Below are 23,291 nucleotides of genomic sequence, written 5' to 3' on the forward strand. Positions count from 1 at the left end.
AAAGCAATTGGACTTGCGGTTTCAGAGAAGGCAATTGTTGACGGATGAAGACGGACGACGACGACGACGGACGATGACGGAAAATCAACCTATTTGATAAGCTCTGCGTCGCTGACAGCGGAGCTGAAAAGGCAAATCACTTTAATAGCAGACTTTCCTTGGAAGAAGAACATCAAATACAACTTTTGGAGGGGTTTAGAATTAGGGTTAGGGTTAGCATACTTAAAAGTGTTGTATATCCTACCCAAGAAAAAAAGAAGGCAGTGGAGGGGCCCTACAGAATTCTTTCATTTTCAGGATGCACATCACCCAATGCACTGAGCGATCGCGAGCAGACTGGGAATCTAAAGCACGCAGAACCGAAATTTCACCATCATACTGCAACGCAGTGCAAGTGGTTGAAATTGTTGTTGGTCAGCAGTATAATGTCACTCAAATTCACAGGTTTCGGACTGACCATCATTCACTGCATGAAGTACTGATTGTTAAGAAATAAATCTTTTGTAAAAAAATGTAAAATTCTCTATTTTTCCCTGTGTTGACGTAAAGGTGTTTTGAGGTCAAAGGTCAAAAGCGTCCAAAAACACCTAACGTTACTGGACTCCCTTGTCCTCTGATACCGAAAGTTACAGTACGCCGAAACCCCATTGGTTACAAAGGTGTATAATGATATCCTTTACTCAAAGGCCTTACTGATAACACCTTCAGGACACGCTTTGCTAATCACATGCACAATCGTTCTTTAAAAAATAGTATAAAAATAGTACTGAATTATCAAAATTTATTTTGTCTCCTAAGAAACAAGGACAAGGACTTTGATGTATCACAGGCAATTATTATATTTTCAGAGCATGGAGTTACTCTAACATAAGCAAGTATGTAATCTTCTTATATAAGAAAAGCTACATATAGTCAATGCTGATAAATCCACACAGTGAGTTGGTTTCAAAATGTCTTCACTAAAACAAACATCATTTATTGAATTTCAACACTACCTAAGACCGTGTATAATATGTCTAAACCATATAAACCACAAAAATTTAGGAAAGAGCTATATATGTTAGTATGAAGCAATATGCACAAAACTTCAGTAACAGGAACAGATGTTATTACTTTGTACTGGAAGTAATTTTTTTGTGTGTGTGTGTGTGTGTGTGTATATATATATATATATATATATATATATATATATATATATATATATATATATATATATATATATATATATATATATATATATATATATATATATATATATATGTGTGTGTGTGTGTGTAGTGTGCATGTGTGTGTGAAATAGATATACAAATATGACACAGACAGAGAGACTCACACATATAGGTGCATTTATAAGGTGTATTGACAGTTTATTGAGCCCGGCAAGAATAAATAAACAGATATATACATAGCAAAATAAACTTTATATCTCTTTGAAACCAAATAAATTTCCAACTGTTATATACCTTTATTAAAAATGGATAAGGCCAGCTTCATATCAAAGGAAGGTTGACTTCCTTCATTGCAAAGTATTTATGCTTTAAAATACAGTGGTTTGCCTTGAACCATCGGCAATATAGGAACCAGACATACTGTCTAAATTGAGGAGTTACCAAACACTGTCAGGTGTGACTATTGTCTAGCGGTAATAACAGGAGATCACAGAGAAATCAACACTGCAACAGTTGAAATATTGTCTGGAAGGATGTCATATGCAGTCAAAACAACACCACCAGATCCAAACATGGGACTCTTGCAAATGATTGCATTCTGGACATTTAGTGGGATGGATGTGTGTGGATGAGTGGTGTCGTTTTGAAAACGCGTGATCCACTTCCAGACAATGTTTCAACTTTGCAGAGTTGATTTCTTTGTTTTTTTGAACAGCTATTCCCACCTAGATGATAATTATGCCTGACAGTGTTGGTAGCTTCTCTTAATTTCAAGACAGTATGTCTAGTTCCGTATTGCCAGTGGATCAATGAAAACCACTGTGATACAACATCCACAAATTTTACTAACATCTGATGGTGTATTACACACCAAACCTAAAGTCCCCCCTTTTGGCTGTGACTTGCCTACAAACTGGCTGAACTATCTCCAATTTATTGATTGTCATGCCTGCAATGTTTGGGTTGTTTCATAGATAGAAGGGGGGGAAGACTCTTCACCCCTCTACTGTCTGTGGCTGCATGCATTCAACTTTGTGTCTGATGTGCAGAAAATAACAAATGTGTTCATCTGATTTATTTTTGATGGTTTTCTTGCTGGATAAATGAACCTTTCCCCAGAGCTATTAAAACTGTATCAACTATATTTCTATATAGTGGCAGTCTCCTTTACTCTATCAATATGTAGATGAAGCTCTATTGGAGCACCTATAATTTCAAATCATCAAAATATATTGCAAACATATGCAATAACTGCCAAGCAGTTTAATATATTATCTTTTTTATTTATTTGTTATGGTCTTAGAAGAATTCAATTCTATTGATGTATATGTAAGAACACAGAGATAATAAATAAGTCGTATTAATAAATTATGTCTTCTCTTCAGTTAAATTCATTCAGAACTATTGAAGGCTGCACTATTATCATTTCACTTTTCAACTATGAAGCAATTCATGCCAACCGGATCACCAAGGTTATTTTCGGACTCAAACTCTGCAACACTGAATTTTGCACGAGACGATGCACTGTACTTTGGCGTTTGCTCAGGTGCCTCTTCATAAAGGCGGAACTCATACCTATGGGGGCCAGTACCCGGCGGTGGATTTGGTTCAGTGTAAGAAAATCCTGCAGAGAAAATCCAAAATTGAAACAATCAGTCTGAGCCAATTTAGATGAAAGAAACAGTATGATTTATGTCAAACTGTTCTGTTCATTTCAACATTTCAGTCATATTTCCAAAGAAATTTTTGTGGCTATTTAATTTTGTCTTGCCATTTGAAATAATTTGTGTAGTCTTCACTGTGCACTTGAACTAGAACATCAGTGCAAATGGTTCAAGTTGCCAACATTACTATGATGTGGTAAAATATAGATAGTATTGGTACATCTGTACATCTGTGGGGCAATAAACTTATATTTTCCAGCATTTCTGTTCTGTATAACAAGAACATTGTCTTCTTCTTCCTTCTGAATATTTTGAGATACAAAGTATACTTGCAGACACAATATTTTGGGTACAACAAGCAATGTTATTGTTTACAACTGAATTCTCGACCCTTACTGAAAATCAATGGCCATCTGGGCATTACACTCAAACAGGCTGTATTGACAGCTGTTCACAGTTTACATCACTGTTCTCTCATTAATATGCAAAAATAAATATTTGTCCGCATTTTTAGATTACGCTTTTGAAAATTACACAAGCAAAGGGGACGAAAACACATCTTAGTAGGCGACTGCTAGTGTAACAATGAACACTACAAGGCATATTCACGACTCAGAGTACAAGCTGCAAAAATGGCCATGTAAGCAATATTGATAAAATTTGTCCGCATTTCAATCTGCGTGTCCGATGTCGCACGCGTACAGCTATATTTAGTAACAAACCTGTAACTGTGAACAGCACTATTAGCGTGTTGAATACTGGTATTTTGACATGATTCTGGCAGTTGAACAAGAAACCATATTTTTGAATCGCAGAAAAGTAACCATGTCAAATCCACGAAAGTTCTAGCCTTTAAAGCTTTATATACATGTAGTAAGAACATCAAGATGTATACACGGTGATAGGCCCAGACACTGACTGCAAGTATGCTTAGCGGTATTTGCCTATATCATTTGATACTACTGTGATAGTTTGGTAACATGAATATCAGATACTTGACATTATAAAGAGAACAATCAAAACAGCAAACTTTACCACTGACGTCAGTGCCTCCAATATCACCGTCAATAAGACTCTGCGCCTAAAAAATATTTGGAGTGGAAATTTATTAACAATTGAGTAATTAAACACATGTTCATCATTGGTATATTTGAGATACCGGGCAGTTGAAAACACTTTCCTGGTCAAGAACAACTACTCTTGGTTTCATTAAATTGACATTTATATTTAATCTGTTCACTTCAAAGTCCCTATAAACACATTTACACTAACCATTCCCTATAACAATGGGTTTGGGCCAAATCATGGTGCTCAAAGTGTTTTTAACATAATGTATTTCTTCTGTAAGCTGCCAACAAGAAAATAATTATATAGTCTCATCTCAGGATATGTTTGCCAAATCTGCCTGGATTACTGCTTGGTATTGTATTTTGTGAATGCACTGTGGTCTGGTCAATCATGCTTGTTATAATTTCCTTTCTTTTGTACTTACTGGAATATCAACTCTCAACCAGTGAAGGTATGCTGGCGATGGTGCATCTGGATCTGACATCACTAAGGTGTACTCTTTACCCTGAAAATGAATCACTGCTGGTTAGTATCTGCAGTGTGAACACAAAGATAAAAATTATTATCTTTGCATTTCGAGTACATGTAAGATCTTGGTCTATAATATTATTCAAGGGTGCATGGACCGTGCACAATTCATTGCAGTTAAGACCTCTAGCTAATTTAACCCTCTTTCTGCCAAATTCATATTTCACCATCAGGTCAAGTTCGTTAAAACTAGTAAAGCACAATATGTCCCATTTCGTGCATTTTAACAAAAAATGAACATTTGAAAGTCCTTGAAATCACAGATACAGTAAACAAGATTTTTATGGACTAAAGCTGTTGGAACAGACCAAGGTAAATGGGTGGAGATACCTATGGTTTTGGCTCAATACCGCTTTTCACTGAGTTGGCTGATGGGGAAGTGATACTGTCTGGCAGGTAAAGGGATACACAAGGAGTTTGCTACACAAGTACTAAACAGTGCTTATGTGCGAATAAATCCGCAGATAACACTAGCCATTTAATGCACTGATCCCGCTCTCAGACTGAAAGTTTACAAACCTTGCAAAGATGCCATATCTCAATATATTGTGATATACATTGATCATGGCACACTACCAGTGACACAAACATCTCGGACCTTTAGCCTTTGAACTATTACTTTGAGCATAAGCACAATTCCCCTTAATTCAACCAGATATGAACTGAAAATGCTCACGTGTTTCATTATATATTGCAGTTATGTGTAAATTTGAACCTTTGCCACATGTTTGCAACTTCATTGAAAGTATTATGATCAACATAATGAACTATATTCACCACTGATTAATTCTAAAAGGTCATGAAGTATACAAATATGTAATTAGCTGAAATGAAAATATTAAAGTTCTTTGACTGCTGTCATTGTATCACAACTTTATATAGCAAGTGTAATTACCTTTGGCCAAGTCCTTCAAGCCATATATGCCGAACTGTGAAAGCTCATTAGATATGCAAATTATAAATTAGCTGACATGAAAATGTGAAATGACTTTCGATATTGTTTTAACCTGGTATAATCATCAATGTACATAGCATGTTTTGCCAACTTTGATCAAGTGAATCTAAGAGGAACGATCATCGAAAATGCAAATTAGGAATTGGCTGAAGAAAAATTGCTTAATAACTTTCATAATGCTGTATCATAGTATCTTTAATGTGCATAGCAAGTTTCATCAACTTTGGTACAGTCAATTCAGATATACGGTATACCTTAGTTAGCAAAGTTCATTAAATATGTAAATTGGAATTGGCTGAAGAGAAAATGCTTAATGACTTTCAATAATATTGTATTATAGTGTCTTTAATGTACATGGCAAGTTTCATCAATTTTGATCTAGTCAATTCAGATATATATCCCTAATTATGAAAATTCCTTTAATATGCAAATTGGGAATTGGCTGAAGTAAAAATGTCTTTTGACTTTTAATAATGTTATATCACAGTATCTTTGATGTATATAGCAAGTTTCAATAACTAAAATCAAGTTAATTCAGATATATATCCCTAATTAGGAAAGTTCATTGAATATGCAAATTCGGAATTGGCAGAAGTAAAAATGCTTAATGACTTTCAAGAATGTTGTATCATAGTAGCTTCAATACATGTAGCAAGTTTCATCAACAATGGTCCAGTCAATTCAAATATATATCCCTAATTAGCAAAGTTCATTAAATATGTAAATTGGGAATTGGGTGAAGTTAAAATACTTAATGACTTTCAATAATGTTAAATCATAGTATCTTCAATATACATACCAAGTTTGGTCAATTTTGATCCGGTCAAATCAGAGATATATCCCTGATTAGGAAAGTTCATTAAATATGCAAATGAACATCTATCTTTCATGTTACCCCTTAATGCTTCCCACTGCTTATATAAGATCTTGGTGTGATCAACATTTGTAGCAAATCTCATCAAATTGTGTGCAGTCGTTTTTCATGTATATCCGTTTTTTCTAAATCATTAATTATGCAAATGAGCAAAAAATATGCAAGCCAGACCTACCAAAAACTAATCAGTTCTTGCCATTTGCAAACTGAATCTATGTACCAGATTTGATTCTGATCTGATCAGCCGTTTTTGAGATATCGGACCAGACAGACAGACAGACAGACATCTCTGCGACATATGCTCACGTGTGTGAACACGTGAGCAAATATATATGTATGGTGTCCATAAAAAAGTACGGTACAGAAATGCTACCTGTGGTGGAATATATATTGATACTCAAATTGCTCATTCAGATTTCTCCTAAATATATAATCCTACAAACAGCTGATGAACATCTGTGTGATGATAGTCACCGTAAACATTTCGCCATGGATTTTCATAAATAAGTAAATTAGCCAGAGGATTGAAATCTATGCTGAATCTTGAATAGGAATAATGTGGCATAAATATAATGGAAAAAAATTAAACACATATTTATCTTGTAAATCTATGGTTTACAGTTAATTTGACTGGAGGTACATCCCTAAATTGGAGGCTATCTTCAAGCTGTTTCTATCTGTTCTATTTCAGAGAATTTCAAAACCTGGGATTATATAAATCTTTTTAAGATCTCTGAAACAAATGGTAGTTTTGTGATACACATCAGATTATTGATGTTTTATACATCAACATTTATTACTCTATACACATTATGGTAAAGCTTAATATATCTGTTGCTGTTATGCCATTAGTCCGTTTCTTTTTTATAACCAGGGTGTTTCAAAACATATTTGGATTCCAATGATCTAGTGATTAATATCAGTCAATGCAGAGTTTTGTGCAGGCCTCAAAGAAAATATGAACACTTGTGAAGAGAAATATGAAAAAAATCATGAATTTGGTGAAAAAAATTCTGAAACAACTAAGATAACAAGAAGGCTTTCAACTATTCTATTTTTGAGCACTGTAATTTTTCCCGCCAAAAATTTTGGTGCAATATTTTACCAATTTATAAATTTTTATGTAATTTTTTTCATAATTTTGGACCAAATGGACATCACATTTCATTGGCTACAGATTTTTATAAAATTTAAGCAAAAATTGGGAAAATATTGACTGGTTTTCATATGATAAAGGCGACAAACTTTGACTTTGGTACTCAAAGGGTTTAAGCGTAGTAACTGTGAAAGTATCCATGATAAAAGTGTTGGTTCAATATGATCTCATGGATTGCACTAAGTGTTAACGATTTTTAAAACAAATATTTTGTTTAAATTACACTTATAATCTTTGTTGTAAGTTGAAGACAAGTGGTGACGATTAGTCAAGTTACTCTTTAGGTATGACTTTTGTCAATTTTATATGACAGGTAATACATTTCACAGAAAAAAGACAAATGTATTATGTAATTATCATTGTGCACTCCATCCTTTCCCTTCGGATTTAGAATGTACCTGGGGACAGATATCCAGACTCAAATTTTAACCTTTGACGTCATAGAGTACCAGGGGGTCAGGGTGCAAAGGTTAACACAGTACTTTTTCACTTTTACACATTATGGGGAGGGGGGGGGGGGGCTCATTTAAAGCTTATGGAATGACTAAATTTCTCACCAGTTTAGTTTTGAGAAAATCAAAAATGAAAATTTTCCTCATAGAAATAACACAGCAATGGGGACCAGGTAAACATTGGGCAATTGTTTCTCCAGTACCAAATTTTGTATTGTGCATCATCTTGATTTGAAAAAAAGGGAACGATCATTCCCTTGGAAAAGTTTGAGCAAAAGTGTTAAATTCAAGCCTCTCAACTTCAAGGTCCATACTACCTTAACCCTTTTCCTGCCAAGTTCATATTTCACTATCAGGTTATGTTGGTTAAAACTAGTAAAGCACATATCCAATATGGTGCATTCGAACAAAGACTTAAAGATTTGACAATCCCAGTAGACAGAGATACTGTAAACATGATTTTAAAGACTAAAGCTGCTATAACATACCAAGCCAAGTGGGTGAAAATCCACATGATTTGGCTCAATGCCGCTTTTCACTGACTTGGCACATGGGGAAGTGATACTGCCTGGCAGGTAAAGGGTTGGAGGGACTGTGAACCAAATAAGTTGTTTTCCTACATAACGATACTAATAGCCGTGATATCGCAGCAGCAGTGCTGGTGCCGTCTATTGAACATGCTTGGGTCAAAGGTCACCACAACAGTACTGTGGCGTGACCCTTGACCCGAGCGCCTTTGACAGACACCACTAGCACCACGGAGATGTCACAGCTACAATACTAACAGCTCTAATGACTTATTGTTTGACTTCTTTCTGATAAAATTTTGCATTTTCGAAGTCCCGCCACAGGGAACTTAGTAATCTTGTTGTTGTTGTTGTTGTGTTGTTGTTGTTGTTGTTGATGGTGGTGATGATGATGATGATGACGATAATAAAAAATATTAAAAAACAATGTCTCATTCCTTGCTGTTGTCTGTCGATGTTGTAGATAATTGTAAAAGAAAACTGTAATCGTGATCAAAAAACGACGTAGGTCACCCAACACTCCCGTCCTATGACGGGAGTGACGTTGGGCGACCTACGTCGTTTTTTGATCACGATTACAGTTTTCTTTTACAATTATCTACAACATCGACAGACAACAGCAAGGAATGAGACATTGTTTTTTAATATTTTTTATTATCGTCATCATCATCATCATCACCACCAACAACAACAACAACAACAACAACAACAACAACAACAACAACAACAACAACAACAACAAGATTACTAAGTTCCCTGTGGTCCCGCACTGAATTTCAGGACAGTGGCTCAAAAGTCTGAACTGAGAACTGAAAGCTGACAAAAATTTGGTTTAAGAGAGAAAAGCTAAATTCCTTGGAACTGGACTCCAATCTAGCTGTCGCTCATTGTTTTATCATAAAAGGTGCTTTTTTATGTAAATGTTGATTGAAAAAAAACAAAAGAAAAGCTTCAAATGGTGTTGTTCATTTAAAATTAAAGAAACTTGAAATATGAGACATCATTGTGATTGGAGATACATGGCCTGGCACCTTACTGGTTCCTTTTTGAGAGTATACCAACACGCCAGGCACTGTAAAAATACACTCCAGTCCCAATCACTTGATGTCATGAAATTTGTTAGTTTTAATTAATTTTTTTGTGACACAGAAAGACAACATCATTTGAAGATTGTTATGGGATAGCCATTGTCAATAATTACGCCTTAAAACAAAGTAAACATTGATATTTTTATCCAAAATAAGTTTTTGTTTTGTCATTATTCGAATTTCCTAAAATTGTGTTTGTTTAAACCACTATCCCACTGCTACTCATAGCTCTGCGTGTGTTGAGCAATAGTAGATTTAAATTAAAAGAATAATATAGCAATTAGCAGCACATTTTCAGAACACAAACAGCAGCAACTAGCTTTCGAGCCCGAGTTACCCCATGGGCTAACCTGATCGGCATCCGGCACCTTTATGACAGGTTGATCGTGAGCACCTTGTAGCTTGTCCCCACAGGTTACCAGAGAAGAGTCGACCTCAATGTTCAGGGTTACGTCTCTAGTGACACAGTCGCATGCCGATGCAGACAAAACCATCGCAAGTAGTACTGCCAGTAAAAATACCGCAGATTGTACGGACATGGTTACGTTGTTAACAGAGTCACAAACAATCGTATAAGTCAGTATCACTAATGAGACTAAAAACGATCGCCTGCAGGAACGCGGAGTTGAATATTCACTGACCGAAAATTAGAACATATTCATCCACAGCATCTGCTCGTGTAACACTTGCAGTGGGGCTGAACGAGACGCTATTTAAACAACGCGCCCTCTATGAATCATTACCTCGCTACCATTAAAATTTACCTATGGTATTTTTGCCTCAGTTTTACGCGCAATAATCACACAGTGTTAATACACTGATTATGCAAGTACTATTGTTTATAAGATCCTTCGAAAATTACTCTTTATGACACTATTTTAGTTATTGCTATGGTCAGGTATAATCGGCCATTTGAACGAGGACGAGGAAACTGAAATGACCCCAGCAAGGCCGAAGATCCACGTAGCACATTGTGCAGCAACTGTTACACTCGCTGTCAAATCTGGATCTGGCTTCCGCTATCCATCATCGTTCCTAAAACAACCAAATATTTATAGTCATTAGCTCTACGCATTCACCTTAATTGGAAGAGGTGTATCAAACCGAAGAGATGGCAGCAGAAGCGCCTCTTAATTTGGTAAGCTTGAATTTACATGTATGTCCTGAACAGGAACGCGACAGAAACTATCTGGCTCGAAGGCCCGTTTACGCGTACCACCTCCTTGCAGCACAGTCGTTTGGAGAGCTATTCAGCGCTGGGACTATTCGCCCCATAGACGAGAGTACAGAAGCGAGAAATACCCCAAGTCTGGAAACAGAATGGCTATAAAAACCACGCCATGTCACATTCCGTGTCCGATTTCACTGTGAAAATTAGCAAGTTCATCTATCATGCAACCGTCGATCGTTCCCTACCATTCTAAAAATTCATACCTGATACTTTATCTGATTCAAAAACGCTCGTTTCGTGTGATTTTCGGCCGAATTCGACGGACACCTCGCCAAAACCTGGGGGTGAGCAACATTCCGGTCACCTCACAGTGGACGTTGGGCACCTCCACTTTACTGACGTTAGCGCCGCGTACCTATGAGGGGTGACTTGAAGGTTGTTCATGCCTTATGTTTTGGCGACGTGTCTTCTGAATTCTGCCGAAAATCACACGAAAATTCATACCTGATACTTCATCTGCTTACAAAATGCTCATTTCCTGTGATTTTCGGCAGAGTTCGAGAGACACCTGGCCAAACATAAGCGTGAGCAACATTCCAGTCATCCCTCATGGGTAGGCGGCGCCAACGTCAGTAAAGTGGAGGTACCCAAGAGGTGACCGGAATGTTGCTCACCCCCAGGTTTTGGCGAGGTGTCCGTCGAATTCGGCCGAAAATCACACGAAACGAGCGTTTTTGAATCAGATAAAGTATCAGGTATGAAATTTTAGAATGATAGGGAACGATCGACGGTTGCATGATAGATGAACTTGCTAATTTTCACAGTGAAATCGGACACGGAATGTGACATGGCGTGGTTTTTATAGCCATTCTGTTTCCAGACTTGGGGTATTTCTCGCTTCTGTACTCTCGTCTATGGGGCGAATAGTCCCAGCGCTGAATAGCTCTCCAAACGACTGTGGCTGGAGACACTGCAATGTCTAACAGTTGATCGCGCGAAGAACAAAATCTCTCTGAAGAAATAATCAAGGCAATAAATGGAATGTAGTATACAGACCCAGTGTGGTCTACGAGTGCTGAAGCTTGTCAAATTTCTACAGCAAATTAGAGTACGACCCACAGTTCCTCTTGTGCTTGACCCCGGGCTCCCAGACCCTGTCCCTATCACGAGGTCGAATTCCTGTGACGAGAATTGATATTCACACGACACATTTGGATTGTCCCCTCCATTTAAAAATGTGAGGGCTCCTCTCAAAAAATAAGCGGTCTTGAAATATGGAAATATTAAACTGTAAGGTTAACTCTGTAGCTGGTTTGATTACGTATATTTAGTTAGATTTATTTTAAAAAATCACGGTTCCTCCACAAACATCCATGTTCATACTCAGAGTCAGAGTACTGATTGGCTTTCAACAGATCAAGTCAAATGATTCTTGGGGGGGGGGGGGATATGAACCTCAAGTGTATCAAGTATTAGCCTCAAATCAAATTCATTTTTGTAGCGATGACCTGTAAGCTTTCGACGAAAATTGGGTGTAATACTTATCAACAAATACTCCTTTCTTGTCTTTCATCTATTCATTATTTTGACAAATCTACTCTGGCTTAGGTCAGATCCTAGTACAGATTTAAATGAAAATTCTCAGCGATTCAGGACCTTGAAATATTTTTCATGTGCAGGCACACCAGCAAGATAGGAAAGCAGAAAGATTCCTGAATGTTGGAAAATTTCAGGATGCGATTCTGTGTCATCAGAAAGCAGCAGGTATGTGATGAATAGTTTACGTTCAAATGATAGCACTTATTGTGATTGTCAGGGTGTTACTAAGTGTAGCCTCTAGTCAGAGACTACAGCCATCTGAAGTTTCCGCAAGATATGCAACTCTGTGTTTTTTTTTTTTTTATGAATGATTGGAACCCTGAGATGTGATATCCCTTATGAAAATTTTTAGCCTGCTGCACAGTGTTCCTGCACAGGTGCGGCACTAGTGCAACAGACAATTACTGTAACTCAACTGTAAGGCGACTTTTTCGCATGCAAATTAGCTGCTGCCGCACAGGCGCAAGAAATGATAAAAACAGTAACTGTGCGGCAGCTTTGTGCAGGAACTGTGCAGCAATATACAGCAGGTTGCGGCAGCTCTGCTGTTAAGCGATTTTTTCTCATGCAAATTAGTTGCTGCCGCACAGGTGCAAGAAGCAATGAAAACAGTAACTGTGCGGTAGCTTTGTGCAGGAACTGTGCAACAATACAACAAGTTGCAGCAGCTTTGCTGTAAGGTGATTCTTTCGCATTTTACACATTAGCTGCACTGAGCAAATATATAGTGCAACTTAAATGCTGAAAACAGTAACTGCAGTAACTTTGTGTTGGAAATGTGGAAGCCTGTGTTTGCACAATAGCCCTTTGAACTACAGAGTACCTGAAAGACTGTGCAGGAACTTCACAGAAAATTGTGGCATCTTGCAGGACAGCTACCAGGAGTAGGTAAAATTTGTGGCAAATTATTTTGCATGTTACTGCAGATTTGCCGCAAACTACAAAATTTCCTTCATAAGCTGGCATAATTCCACAGCAGTCAGCTCTGGGATAAACTTTTACCAATTTCAGCAACAGTAAGAAAACGAAATACATTATTAAATAGACGAGAGATACTGAAAACCAAAGAAGCAACACAATTAAGTGACAACAAAATTTCTTGTATTGTACCATAAGTTTCAACGTTTTTATCTTTTCCAACGATATAATACGTTCAGCTCAGATATGTACACAGAAGTTGTAAAATCGCTTGTGTAAACATGGCCAATGTTAGTGACACCGTTGAAAACCTGACAGACTGTGGAAAGCACAAGATGTGTTTTATCCAACTAAGCTCTGAAATACCAGTTTCACAAGAAAAAATGGTCAGCGCAAATAAAGTTATTATTAAATAAAAAGACATAGAGAAAAAAAGATTAAATTCAAATTGTGGTACGATTTATTTTAAATGCCATGTTCATTTCATGCCACAAGTATCTTCAAGAGATTTTCTTTTGACTCGAGAAGTTTCATGTAACATTTACATTACTGTCATAGGCTGCGATTTGGCTTTCTGTTCTCTGAATTTCTTGTCCCTTCCTCACTATGCATTCTGAAAAATACAAATCGTTCAGGGAAGAGTATAAGTCTTAATACCGTTTGACCACACATTTAAACATCACAATTTGATGAAAGACATCAATAATTATTTGAAAAGAGACAAAAAAGTTGAAAACTTGAAGCAAAAAATGCATATACATTTATATTATTAAATAAATAATGATCAAATGTCAAACAGCGGACAGCTCGCCGTATGTCGTTTACATACCAACGGCGGCGACGGGCGACAATCTGCAAAAATCTCAGCACTGTAACTGTTGTGAAACGAAAGTGAAATCAGTATGAATCAGTACTCAACGAAAATTTATCTGTAGCTAAACATAGCAATGCAACGATTACAGAACATTTTAGCGATGAACAGACGGACGGTACATTGACTTACCGGTACATTTGAGAATGGCTCGCAGAGGCTGGATGATTCGATCCCGGTTCCGGTTGCAGGTCTCTCCGAACCGTGTGTACATACTTAGAAAACATAGTCAGCATTTTTACTGCTGTTCGCGTTCACAAATTTTGAAACCCGTCTATCTCAGGTGCTGTATACACGTTTTTCCAATACTGTGATATCATTTGCCTGGCGATTCCATAGAAAGATCACGAAATTGTCCACTAGATAACTCCCTAACAACAAGTACACAGCCGATGGTACCAAAATCTAACTTCGCGCCGATCAAGCCTCATGACGTTAACGGAAGTGCGATCTGTAAATCATTACGCGATTTATAATGTAGTTCCGTTTTTAAACGTTGGAATTGACTCTACATTATTAACCAATCCGTTATGTTTTATACTTGATAGAGCACCCAATTTACAAGTATAATGAAACTGGTTATTTTCATCACAGAAGGACTCAAAATAGAGTAAAATTTCTTTCAACACGAAGATTCAATATCAATGCGCGAACTGAACTTGATGAACCGTGACCTCAGAGTGTAAACATGTCGGCTGCTCTCAGTCTCAGCGCTGGACGTTGGCGAAGCAGCGTATTGGATTTTCGTACAGCGGTCGGGATGGGGTGTGAAACACCCCAAAATTGTGCTCGGCAATTATCTAACGCTGAAAACATGGACAAAAGCATTGAATATCAATCCAGTCATAACAGAAAGCGAGATTTTGTTAGCGATGACAGGACACAGACTTAGCTTCCAGTGCTGGGAACTGTACGTACGTACCGTATACTGTATACACTGCTATAGCGTGAAGTCTGAGCACGTCCACGGCCCTGCTTGGAGCCAAGGTACTAGTAGCGGGTCCTGCGACATTGAAGTTTATTTGTTTGTTTCTACAATGAAAAGTTCTCATCTGTCGATATTTTTAAGGTACAGATTTGCAGTAACAAAAGTCTACGACGCGTCCTTACACAAGTTACAGACCATCATAGACTTGGTTCGAAACTGTTTCAGTGCATTTTGGTATCACTCGCAGAAAATACAGAGTTTAACTTGCAAGTCAGACAAGTCCCTGTTTAAAAAAAAAAATTTCGTAAAAATTCAGTTGTCGATTGAACCTTGATTTACCAAACCAGATCGTCGAATGGGGTACTCATGTAATGGTGTTACATGTCACTGCTGTATAATACAGATGTACTCTTTATATCCATCATCCTGCAATGTTGTTGAGTTTAGGCCTGTGTCGCTTTCACCAGCTGAACTGTGCTTTAAAAGCTGTCCATTATCTAACAGTTTTTATAATTTAAAAGTTGGATTGTCTGTTATAAAAATAAATGAATGTAAAATATAAATGAAAGGTCAGTTTTGTTTTCTTGAATATGACTGGTCAGGAAGTGCAATGGTACACTGTACTCCCGGTAATGAAATAGTCGGCAATGTGCCCATCATGTGTTGCTCCATATTTGCAGCAATAACCAATAACAATCTGTACATGTAATGTCATTTCTGGCACACAAGCTGCACACTTTGATGGCCTGCTGCACACAAGCTGCACACTTCAAGGTCTGTTGTACACAGCTGTACACATTTTACATTTGCCGCACACAAGGTGTACAGTATGGAGATTATTGCACAGAAGCTGCACAGTTTTGTCTCCTGCTGCACAGTTTCTGCTCAGATTAACACTGTGCAGAAACTGTGCAGCTAGCTGCATTTTCCTGCACAGCCTCTCTTGCACAGCTTTCCTGTGCAGCACTAGTGCAGCAACTCTACGGCAGAGCTGCCGCTAGTCTACAGCAGAGTGCCGCACAGTTTCATTTTCATAAGGGATTTCTATCATTACCATAATGATGAAGATGGTAAAAAAATTCTTTTTCCACGGATTCATTTTTTATGCACACTCAAGGAAAAAGTTTTTTTCAAAAATTTTGATACCATTAATGATTTTTACATGTGAACTTTAATCCTACCGTGTCAGTCAAAGTGCGTCGACTTTGGCAGTGCCAAGAAGTTGGCCATTCAGGGCCAATATCGTAGCCAAGTAGGTGAAATTCAGTGCAGCCAAATCAACTGAGAGACATTTTTAGTTGGCTTAGTCTAGCAAACCACGGGAACTCTACTACCAGAGTAACCATGACCAAACTGCGCACAGGTACATCGTATTATTTGTATGGGCCATGCCTAATGTGTGTGAAAATTGCTTTTAGTGAAATACTATTTTGCTGACTTAGTTTGATGGAGAGTGATAGGTCCAGCAGGAAAAGTGCTGAACAATTCAAGTTTAAAGGCCCATGAGCTGCAACTCTGAGAACTTTGTCCACCCTCAAGGTACCCCGAATTTCCTCAGATATTTATCGCAATCTGCAAATTGAACGATATAGTCATTTACTTTGCCTCAACAACGTTTGCTTGTGGCAGAATAGGCAAGATATTGGACAGATTTTTGTTCATTTTAAATTTCCTGCCATTTTCAAAATCTTGCCATGTTATGTAAAAAACAGAGAATTTTTTGTCAAAGTGGAGTGAATCCCTTTTTCCCTCCTTTCAGTGGGTTGCACCATCTTGTAATTGTAAAGATTCAAATGTGTACATGCACCATTACGCTGTTTATCATGTAGTTGTATGGAGGCAGCCATATTTGGGTGCGGCACCCGTTTATTATTTGTCTTACTGAAACCTCCCCATGCAGTCCAGCCACTCTGTGGATAATTATACTTGAGTAAACATCTATGAGTAAGAATATTTCTATGAACTAATTATAATCTAAATATAAAATCATGAAAATAATGCCAAAAGTTGCAGCTTATATGCCTTTAAACCAAAAGTCAATTATGCTACAAGATGGGAAAATTCAATCTGGTTTGAAAGTTTAATTGTCTCAAGAGGCACTGAAAAAAAAAATGGGATGATTTTTTTTCCTTTCTTTTTCATAGAGTACATTTTGAATGCTATGGAGAAAACCACAGTACAGCAGGCTCTTGCATCGTTGCAACTCCAGTATGAAAACCACCAGAAACAGCAAAAAGTCATCCTTGAAAAAGAAAGAAGATACCAATTGACGAAGAAGATACAGGCTATAAAATTAGAAGAGGCAAAGTCATCTCTAGCGGGAAATCGGAAACCTGTTGAAAGTGACAGTGACAATGTAGATGGGAAAATGGACCAAAGTGAAATCACATTAGAAAATTTAAGTAATGGTTCTGACCCTATTGTGAAGTACAGCTCTAGGATGAGAGAGACTGATTCATTGTTGAGATTTCTTAATGGACGTTCCTCACATCTTGATCCTCAGCTGGAGGAAAGTACTGCATTTATCCTAGCTGCGTCAACCAGGGAGCTGCAGTCTCCGCTAGCCAATGCAGAGTATGCGTCACGAAAGTCACTACAGAGACTGGACCAATCAGAGTCCTCAGAGGACGAGGTTGGGTGTGATGTATCAAGTGCAATGACCAATGGGACAAAAGTACCGAAAGATGATGGAGAGGTGATTGAGGAGTTGAGACTGGAGAATGAATACCTTAAGAGTCACATTGTCAAATTGCAAAGAGCTTGGGAAAGCTGTGAGAAGGAGAATCAAGAGATGAGGGAAACTATCCACGATTTGCGACGACAGTTGGAAGAGATTAAGAGTAGTGGACAAACTACCAATCATACAGACATAATTAGTGAACTCAACACGCCATTTTCCATTCCCGTTGCTGGCATTGTTGATACACCACCGTTAGCTGAGTTACCACCTTTGGCTCCGTTAGAGTTACCAGAATTCACTTTTGATCTAGGCAAAGTTGGCTTCTCCCCACCTCAAGAATAGTTTCCATTCTCCACTTTCAGAAAGCATACAAGTCAGAGTAACTTTCCAGCAAAACACTTTGTGCTCAACTTTTAATTGGGCAGATATGTCCAACTAAGTTACACAAAAACATTCTTCTTTTCTTTCACAACCATGAAGTTGTCTGTGTTCTTTCTGATGGTTCGGCAACAAGAGTGTTGTCTTTCTCATTAAGTGGACAACATAGACAATCAGTATTCGAGTACGTCAGTTATTCCTGAGGAGGACAACAACCTAGTTGCCGAATTGTCAACAAGAAAACCGACAATTACTGCTTGTGTAAGAAAGAAGGATGTTTTTATGTTACAGTACCATGTTTTCAACCTGTTGAACTTCATTTACTGATTTTCCATTATGTGTATTTCATCAATAACATATGTATGTCCAATCAATTTACTTTCTTCTAAAAAAGCTTTACAAACTATGTTAATTTACAACTCATATCAAAGCAACATTCAAAAAAGAACTTACATATCCATGTAGGATACTTGATAATTTCTTACTCTCCCTTCAAGCACAGTTGGGGAAGTACTGTAACATAATTGCTTGATTTCCCGTGTTAGTGTTATGTCACATGCATATTGTTATAGTATCCAACATTGAAACTTTGTGCAAAATGGAATCCTGTCAATTCGTTGGTGAACCCTTTTTTTTACTGAATTCTATTTGTATTGTCACAGTTCTGAAAGTGACTTCAATATTTACAGTTTTCTTCATTAATTAAGGTAGAATGCGCCTCGAGGACAGATGTTTAGACTAAACTGTTTTCAGTACTAACCATGTTCTGATGTACCATTTGTGGGGCTCATTTTAAAGCTGTTTGGGTAAGAACAATTTTCACTGTCCTTAGTTTTATTGAATGTCGAAAATTGTACTTTTCCCCATAGAGGTAACACAAGGATAGCGGTTATTTTGAATTTCAAATATAGGTGAATGTTAGGCAGTGTTAGGTTACCAAACTTTGCATGGAGTCCCCTGACTTATATACATTTGATTTAGTAAGAATATGGTTAAAAGTTTCATGTAGAAAAGTTTCAGCAAAGTTTGTCTTTCACTTTTGAGGCGCGTGCTACCTTAATAGTCTGCCATTGTGAATTAGGTATATCAGTACTTACATGAATATTTTGGCAACTATTTCTATCAAGGTGAACAACATTCTATGTACAAGCACGTGTTTGTAACTCTTTGAACCTTTTCACCTTTGTTCTGCATGGAGGCCCAACCACACAATGGAAAATCACAGGGTCCACATCAAAAGCTGGTGCACAAAGTTTTTGTAACTCTCTGTTGCTGTAACAAAACCTTGACAAGCAGGTAGAGATCAATGAGAATAAGATTTGTCATCTTGTCATTATTGGAAGAAAACACATGTTACCTTGCCAAAACACAGCCAGTCTGTATGGCCTCCAGTGTTTAAATTTGATAGGATTTATCCAGAAGAGTCAGTATTGTCAGTTAATTGCTTATCTGTTTGTCATGTTCAGTCTTTCAAACAGAAGTTTGATGAAAATAATTAAATTCTTCCCAAGCTTGTTTTTTCTTTTCAAACTATAAATCCTTGAACTTTGGTTTGAACACCCTGTCACCAGTGCACCAGTACACTTAAAAGCCTGGCTTCTCCGTGGTGTGGTTAGACCTCTATACAGAAAATTAGTAACGGAAACGTCAAGCATTACATCAACTGATGGTATATCAACATCAACATCAACATCAACATCAGATACAATCACTGACCTTAGCCACCAATCATACTGTAGCAAAATGGTGAGGCCCTTATTCAGCCAATACAAAATGTGTATTTCCTACAATATGGTTTCTGGAAAAAGTACAATTTATAGCAACCTTTTTAGTAAATGTTTTGGATCTGGTGAAGAGTGCAAAACTCAACATATTTCCTCTTTTCACAGGACTTAGTTTATTTGCAGGGTGGGCAGCTTTGAAACAACTGTAACCACACACTTTACATAGCCTTCTGCTTGGAAAATTGTAAATTTACCAATACCTTAGAAAACACAACATCTTTTCACTTTTTTGGATTCCTAAGCCCAAAGACTTGCAAAAGATGCATTCTAATCTAGTCTAATCATTCCACTCACAAGCAGATTCTTGTCTGAACCAATTGTACCATAGACAGTAGAGAAACTGTTTCTACTGTCTAAGATTGTACTTATATTTTGACCTTTGACAGTTGTACCAGTATCAAGTACAGGTCCAGTGTATTCAGCTCACTCACTCACTGATATGGCTATATGGTCTTGCCAGTGTAAATGTCAACAGGAAAGTCCCAGGCAGCAACGTTACCAAGGTTAAACTGTACTGTAATGTCTTTTCAGTTAAAATAGTTAAGGCAGGACCGTGTCTATGCATGTCTGTCAGTGCCATGTAAGCTGTGTAGACTTGACAGCACCATACTCAGTGCATGCTGACTTTATGCAAATACAGTCTGAACTTTTTATGATATTTTGTGAAACTGACCAACAGGCAGAGGGCTTAGTGCAAAATGTTATCTTGAAATATACTAGGTGATGTGATGTGAAATGGTTTAATGAAGGATGGTGGGTAATTAAAACCACACAGATGGCAAACAAAACTCGTTTGACTTGTAACCCCTCTCTGTCCCGTAAAAAAATTTGAAAGTGTAAAATCCGACAATGAAGTCTGGATTTGAACTGACCTAAAACATGATGAATTGCTGATGATATAGGCTGTTTGAAGTCAAAACTGCAAACAGGCTTGTGAATATAAAACAAAACAAAATGTGAATCATGGTTACATGTCATGGTGATAAACAGTTTCCAAGGTGTAACCACGGCATAGACTGAAAATTTGTAAACAATTTAAATCGAGTTAAACCCCCTCCCCTGAACAAAGTGAGTTTCATTTGCCCATCCATGGCCCCGAACATAAAGATATCATTCAAGGCGCATCAAAGGAAATATATTCTTAAGAAGTGCAACATTAAGATCTCTGGAATAATCTTAGAAATATATCATAACATGACTGCTGTATTAATAACCGGCAATACTGCTTGTATACCAGCTTCTTCACATGTATCCTTATCTATCAGCTATCCTTGTTAATCCAACTTATTAGTGTATGTGTACTTATGAGCCATCATGTAATCAGTCAATTACTGTAATATTTGTAATACATGTATTTTCATGTACTCTCTCTCTCTCTCTCTCTCTCTCTCTCTCTCTCTGCTGTTGAATCAATGTCTTTGTAAACTCATTCAACAGAATTAAAGTGTTATTGGTGAAAATCTGCACAGAATCTCTGCTTATTTTGCTGTTGAAATTAGTTTTGATGCTATTAGCCCTCAGTTTTGAAGTGACAAAACTTCAGCCTTTGATGTTGCAACTTCAATTGATGTTAGCGTATCTCTGCATCTCTCCCAAGAATAGTTTGCATGAAGTGATTTCCAACCAGAAATGATCAGACTTCTGTATATTCATTCGGGGGAAAATGGAGACTGCAAAACTTGAAGCAAGACTTTCATGGCCCTCTGTGATGATAGTGAGGATAAAAGGAGTAAAATCTACTCAATATAACTTTTCAGTTTGCTGTTGAACTATACAGAATTTATTTCACTGAACCTACCTCAGCCATTGATATTTTACACATAAAGGATTCTGCACTTGAGTGGTTATTTCTCGTCAACCATTGCCAGATTTATTCTAAAAAGCACTACCCAATATAAGCCAATAATTTCAAATGTTTTCTTTTACCATTGGCACCAATAACTCTAAATCTCTTCCATCCTAACATGGACCCTCTTTTTTATGAATGTTTTTTTCACAGGTGTCGTTTTTGTGTTTAACACGTGTATTACCCTCACTGAAGGTAATTTTTGTACTGCTTCCCAACACTCCTCGCTGATCTTTTACCTTAAATGGATACCACAGTTACGTGTGGTTCGATACACAGCGGCCGCCGTGGTATGCATAACACGGCGGCGGCTGCGTATCTAACCACACGTAACTGTGATAGAAACCACATTCCTCAGTACCTTGGAACACACTACCAATCTGTTACTGAAATACAGATATCTTCCCAGGAAGATCATTTAGAATATATCCTTTTTAGCTCATATTTGGTATTTATATAAATACCAAAAAGAGCTTATATGGTGAGTCGGTGGCATCTGTATGTCTGTATGTATGTATGTGGGTATGTATGTGCGAATGTATGTCCATCACACGCAAAAGCTCCCATACCGCCAAAGCTACCATCTCAGTATTTGGTGTACAGGTAGATGCAGGGGTTGAGATGTGACGTCGTTCAAATGAACACGTCGGTGTCAAAAATGTGCAAATAAAGTAAGAAAAAGGGAAATCCTGCAAATGTGCAGGAGTCAGGTGGCATGCCAGTGACTGAAACAGGCTACTCCACTGACCTTGAGTCATTTCCTGTCATTGTTTATGAACTGTTACATATTAACAGACCTGCTCAAACTTAGCTGTTTCTGCTATGCATGTTGCTAAAGTTGACCTCCAGTACCTAAAGTTTCAGACCTTATTTATTTTTGTCATTCTTGTTTTTCTTGTTTTTCTGGTCGTACTATGCAGAAATCATTGTCATAACATCAACGTAGAATTTTCCTGCACTGAACAGATAGAAACAACATTTATTGTTAATCTTTGGTACCCATACTGGTATGTACCAATTGTGATCAAATGTGAGCGACACCGTATAATTGCGGTATTTTTCATTTCTGTCCTGAGCAATATGCCTTTGATATCCTCTTTCTGAGTGTGTCCGATCAAATAGTGTATATAAAATAAACCTTCACTGTGTATGTTATGCTGTTCAATCTGATACTGCCCCTCCCCCAACCATCATTCCTGGATATATTTTTGATCCAGGGTAACATACACAACTCTACCAAAATGGTTGCCCAAAGATTTTCTCCACGCTAATTTTTTTGTATTTTTCATTGAACCTAAGATACACATAAACAGCCATATTACCTGATGCTCGATAAATTTGTTACCTAAGGTCACAGACAAGTGATTCTCTTTTGTCTTATTGATCAAATTAAAGTTTATATCGTTTACAAGTGGTCAGCTGTCATTGCAAATTTAGATCATGATTTGTCTTTCACATATCTACTCTTCTGATCCGTCTTTTGCAAAAGAAATTTTTCATTGCTGTTAGGCAAATGAGTGGCCTGTACTGCTACATTATTTTCAAAGAAAATCAATGAATATAATTTCATCCTATCTGGTATCAAATAATTAGTAGGAATTGATATTTAAATACTAACAACATCATTCAAAAGTG

The 23,291-nt window shown here is 37.4% G+C and overlaps 2 protein-coding genes and 1 long non-coding RNA gene across 3 annotated transcripts; 1 reads left to right on the forward strand and 2 right to left on the reverse strand.

Annotated features, from left to right (window-relative positions):
• Positions 1 to 1,342: 1,342 nt before the first annotated feature.
• On the reverse strand, positions 1,343 to 10,195 carry LOC139119952 (protein D2-like). The gene is made up of 4 exons (XM_070683922.1): positions 9,832 to 10,195; positions 4,326 to 4,406; positions 3,869 to 3,914; positions 1,343 to 2,793 (listed from the first exon to the last, which is right to left on the reverse strand). The coding sequence occupies exons 1-4, from the start codon at positions 10,018 to 10,020 to the stop codon at positions 2,597 to 2,599; spliced, it is 513 nt and encodes a 170-aa protein (XP_070540023.1). The 5' UTR covers positions 10,021 to 10,195; the 3' UTR covers positions 1,343 to 2,596.
• A 210-nt stretch (positions 10,196 to 10,405) lies between these two features.
• Positions 10,406 to 21,281, forward strand: LOC139119951 (nuclear receptor-binding factor 2-like). Its single transcript, XM_070683921.1, has 3 exons — positions 10,406 to 10,619; positions 12,332 to 12,416; positions 17,113 to 21,281. Exons 1-3 carry the CDS (start codon positions 10,593 to 10,595, stop codon positions 17,988 to 17,990), a joined length of 990 nt encoding a protein of 329 aa, XP_070540022.1. The 5' UTR covers positions 10,406 to 10,592; the 3' UTR covers positions 17,991 to 21,281.
• On the reverse strand, positions 13,607 to 15,172 carry LOC139119953 (uncharacterized). Its single transcript, XR_011549017.1, has 2 exons — positions 14,173 to 15,172; positions 13,607 to 13,782 (listed from the first exon to the last, which is right to left on the reverse strand). It is a non-coding gene; the product is annotated as an uncharacterized lncRNA (long non-coding RNA).
• Positions 21,282 to 23,291: the final 2,010 nt, after the last annotated feature.

Source organism: Ptychodera flava, chromosome 20, assembly GCF_041260155.1.
Source record: "Ptychodera flava strain L36383 chromosome 20, AS_Pfla_20210202, whole genome shotgun sequence".
NCBI classification, from domain to species: Eukaryota; Metazoa; Hemichordata; class Enteropneusta; family Ptychoderidae; genus Ptychodera; species Ptychodera flava.

What these genes read in the sequence shown, in the direction of transcription:
- LOC139119952 (XM_070683922.1), bottom strand. Translation starts at nt 10,020, where the DNA reads ATGTCCGTACAATCTGCGGTATTTTTACTGGCAGTACTACTTGCGATG. An exon ending in AGGTGCCGGATGCCGATCAG is followed by an intron (nt 4,407 to 9,831) that starts GTTAGCCCATGG and finishes ATTCATTTTCAG; the next exon opens with GGTAAAGAGTACACCTTAGT. An exon ending in TGGAGGCACTGACGTCAGTG is followed by an intron (nt 2,794 to 3,868) that starts GTAAAGTTTGCT and finishes TTTTCTCTGCAG; the next exon opens with GATTTTCTTACACTGAACCA.
- LOC139119951 (XM_070683921.1), top strand. Translation starts at nt 10,593, where the DNA reads ATGGCAGCAGAAGCGCCTCTTAATTTG. An exon ending in CAGAAGCGCCTCTTAATTTG is followed by an intron (nt 10,620 to 12,331) that starts GTAAGCTTGAAT and finishes TTTCATGTGCAG; the next exon opens with GCACACCAGCAAGATAGGAA. An exon ending in GTGTCATCAGAAAGCAGCAG is followed by an intron (nt 12,417 to 17,112) that starts GTATGTGATGAA and finishes TCTTTTTCATAG; the next exon opens with AGTACATTTTGAATGCTATG.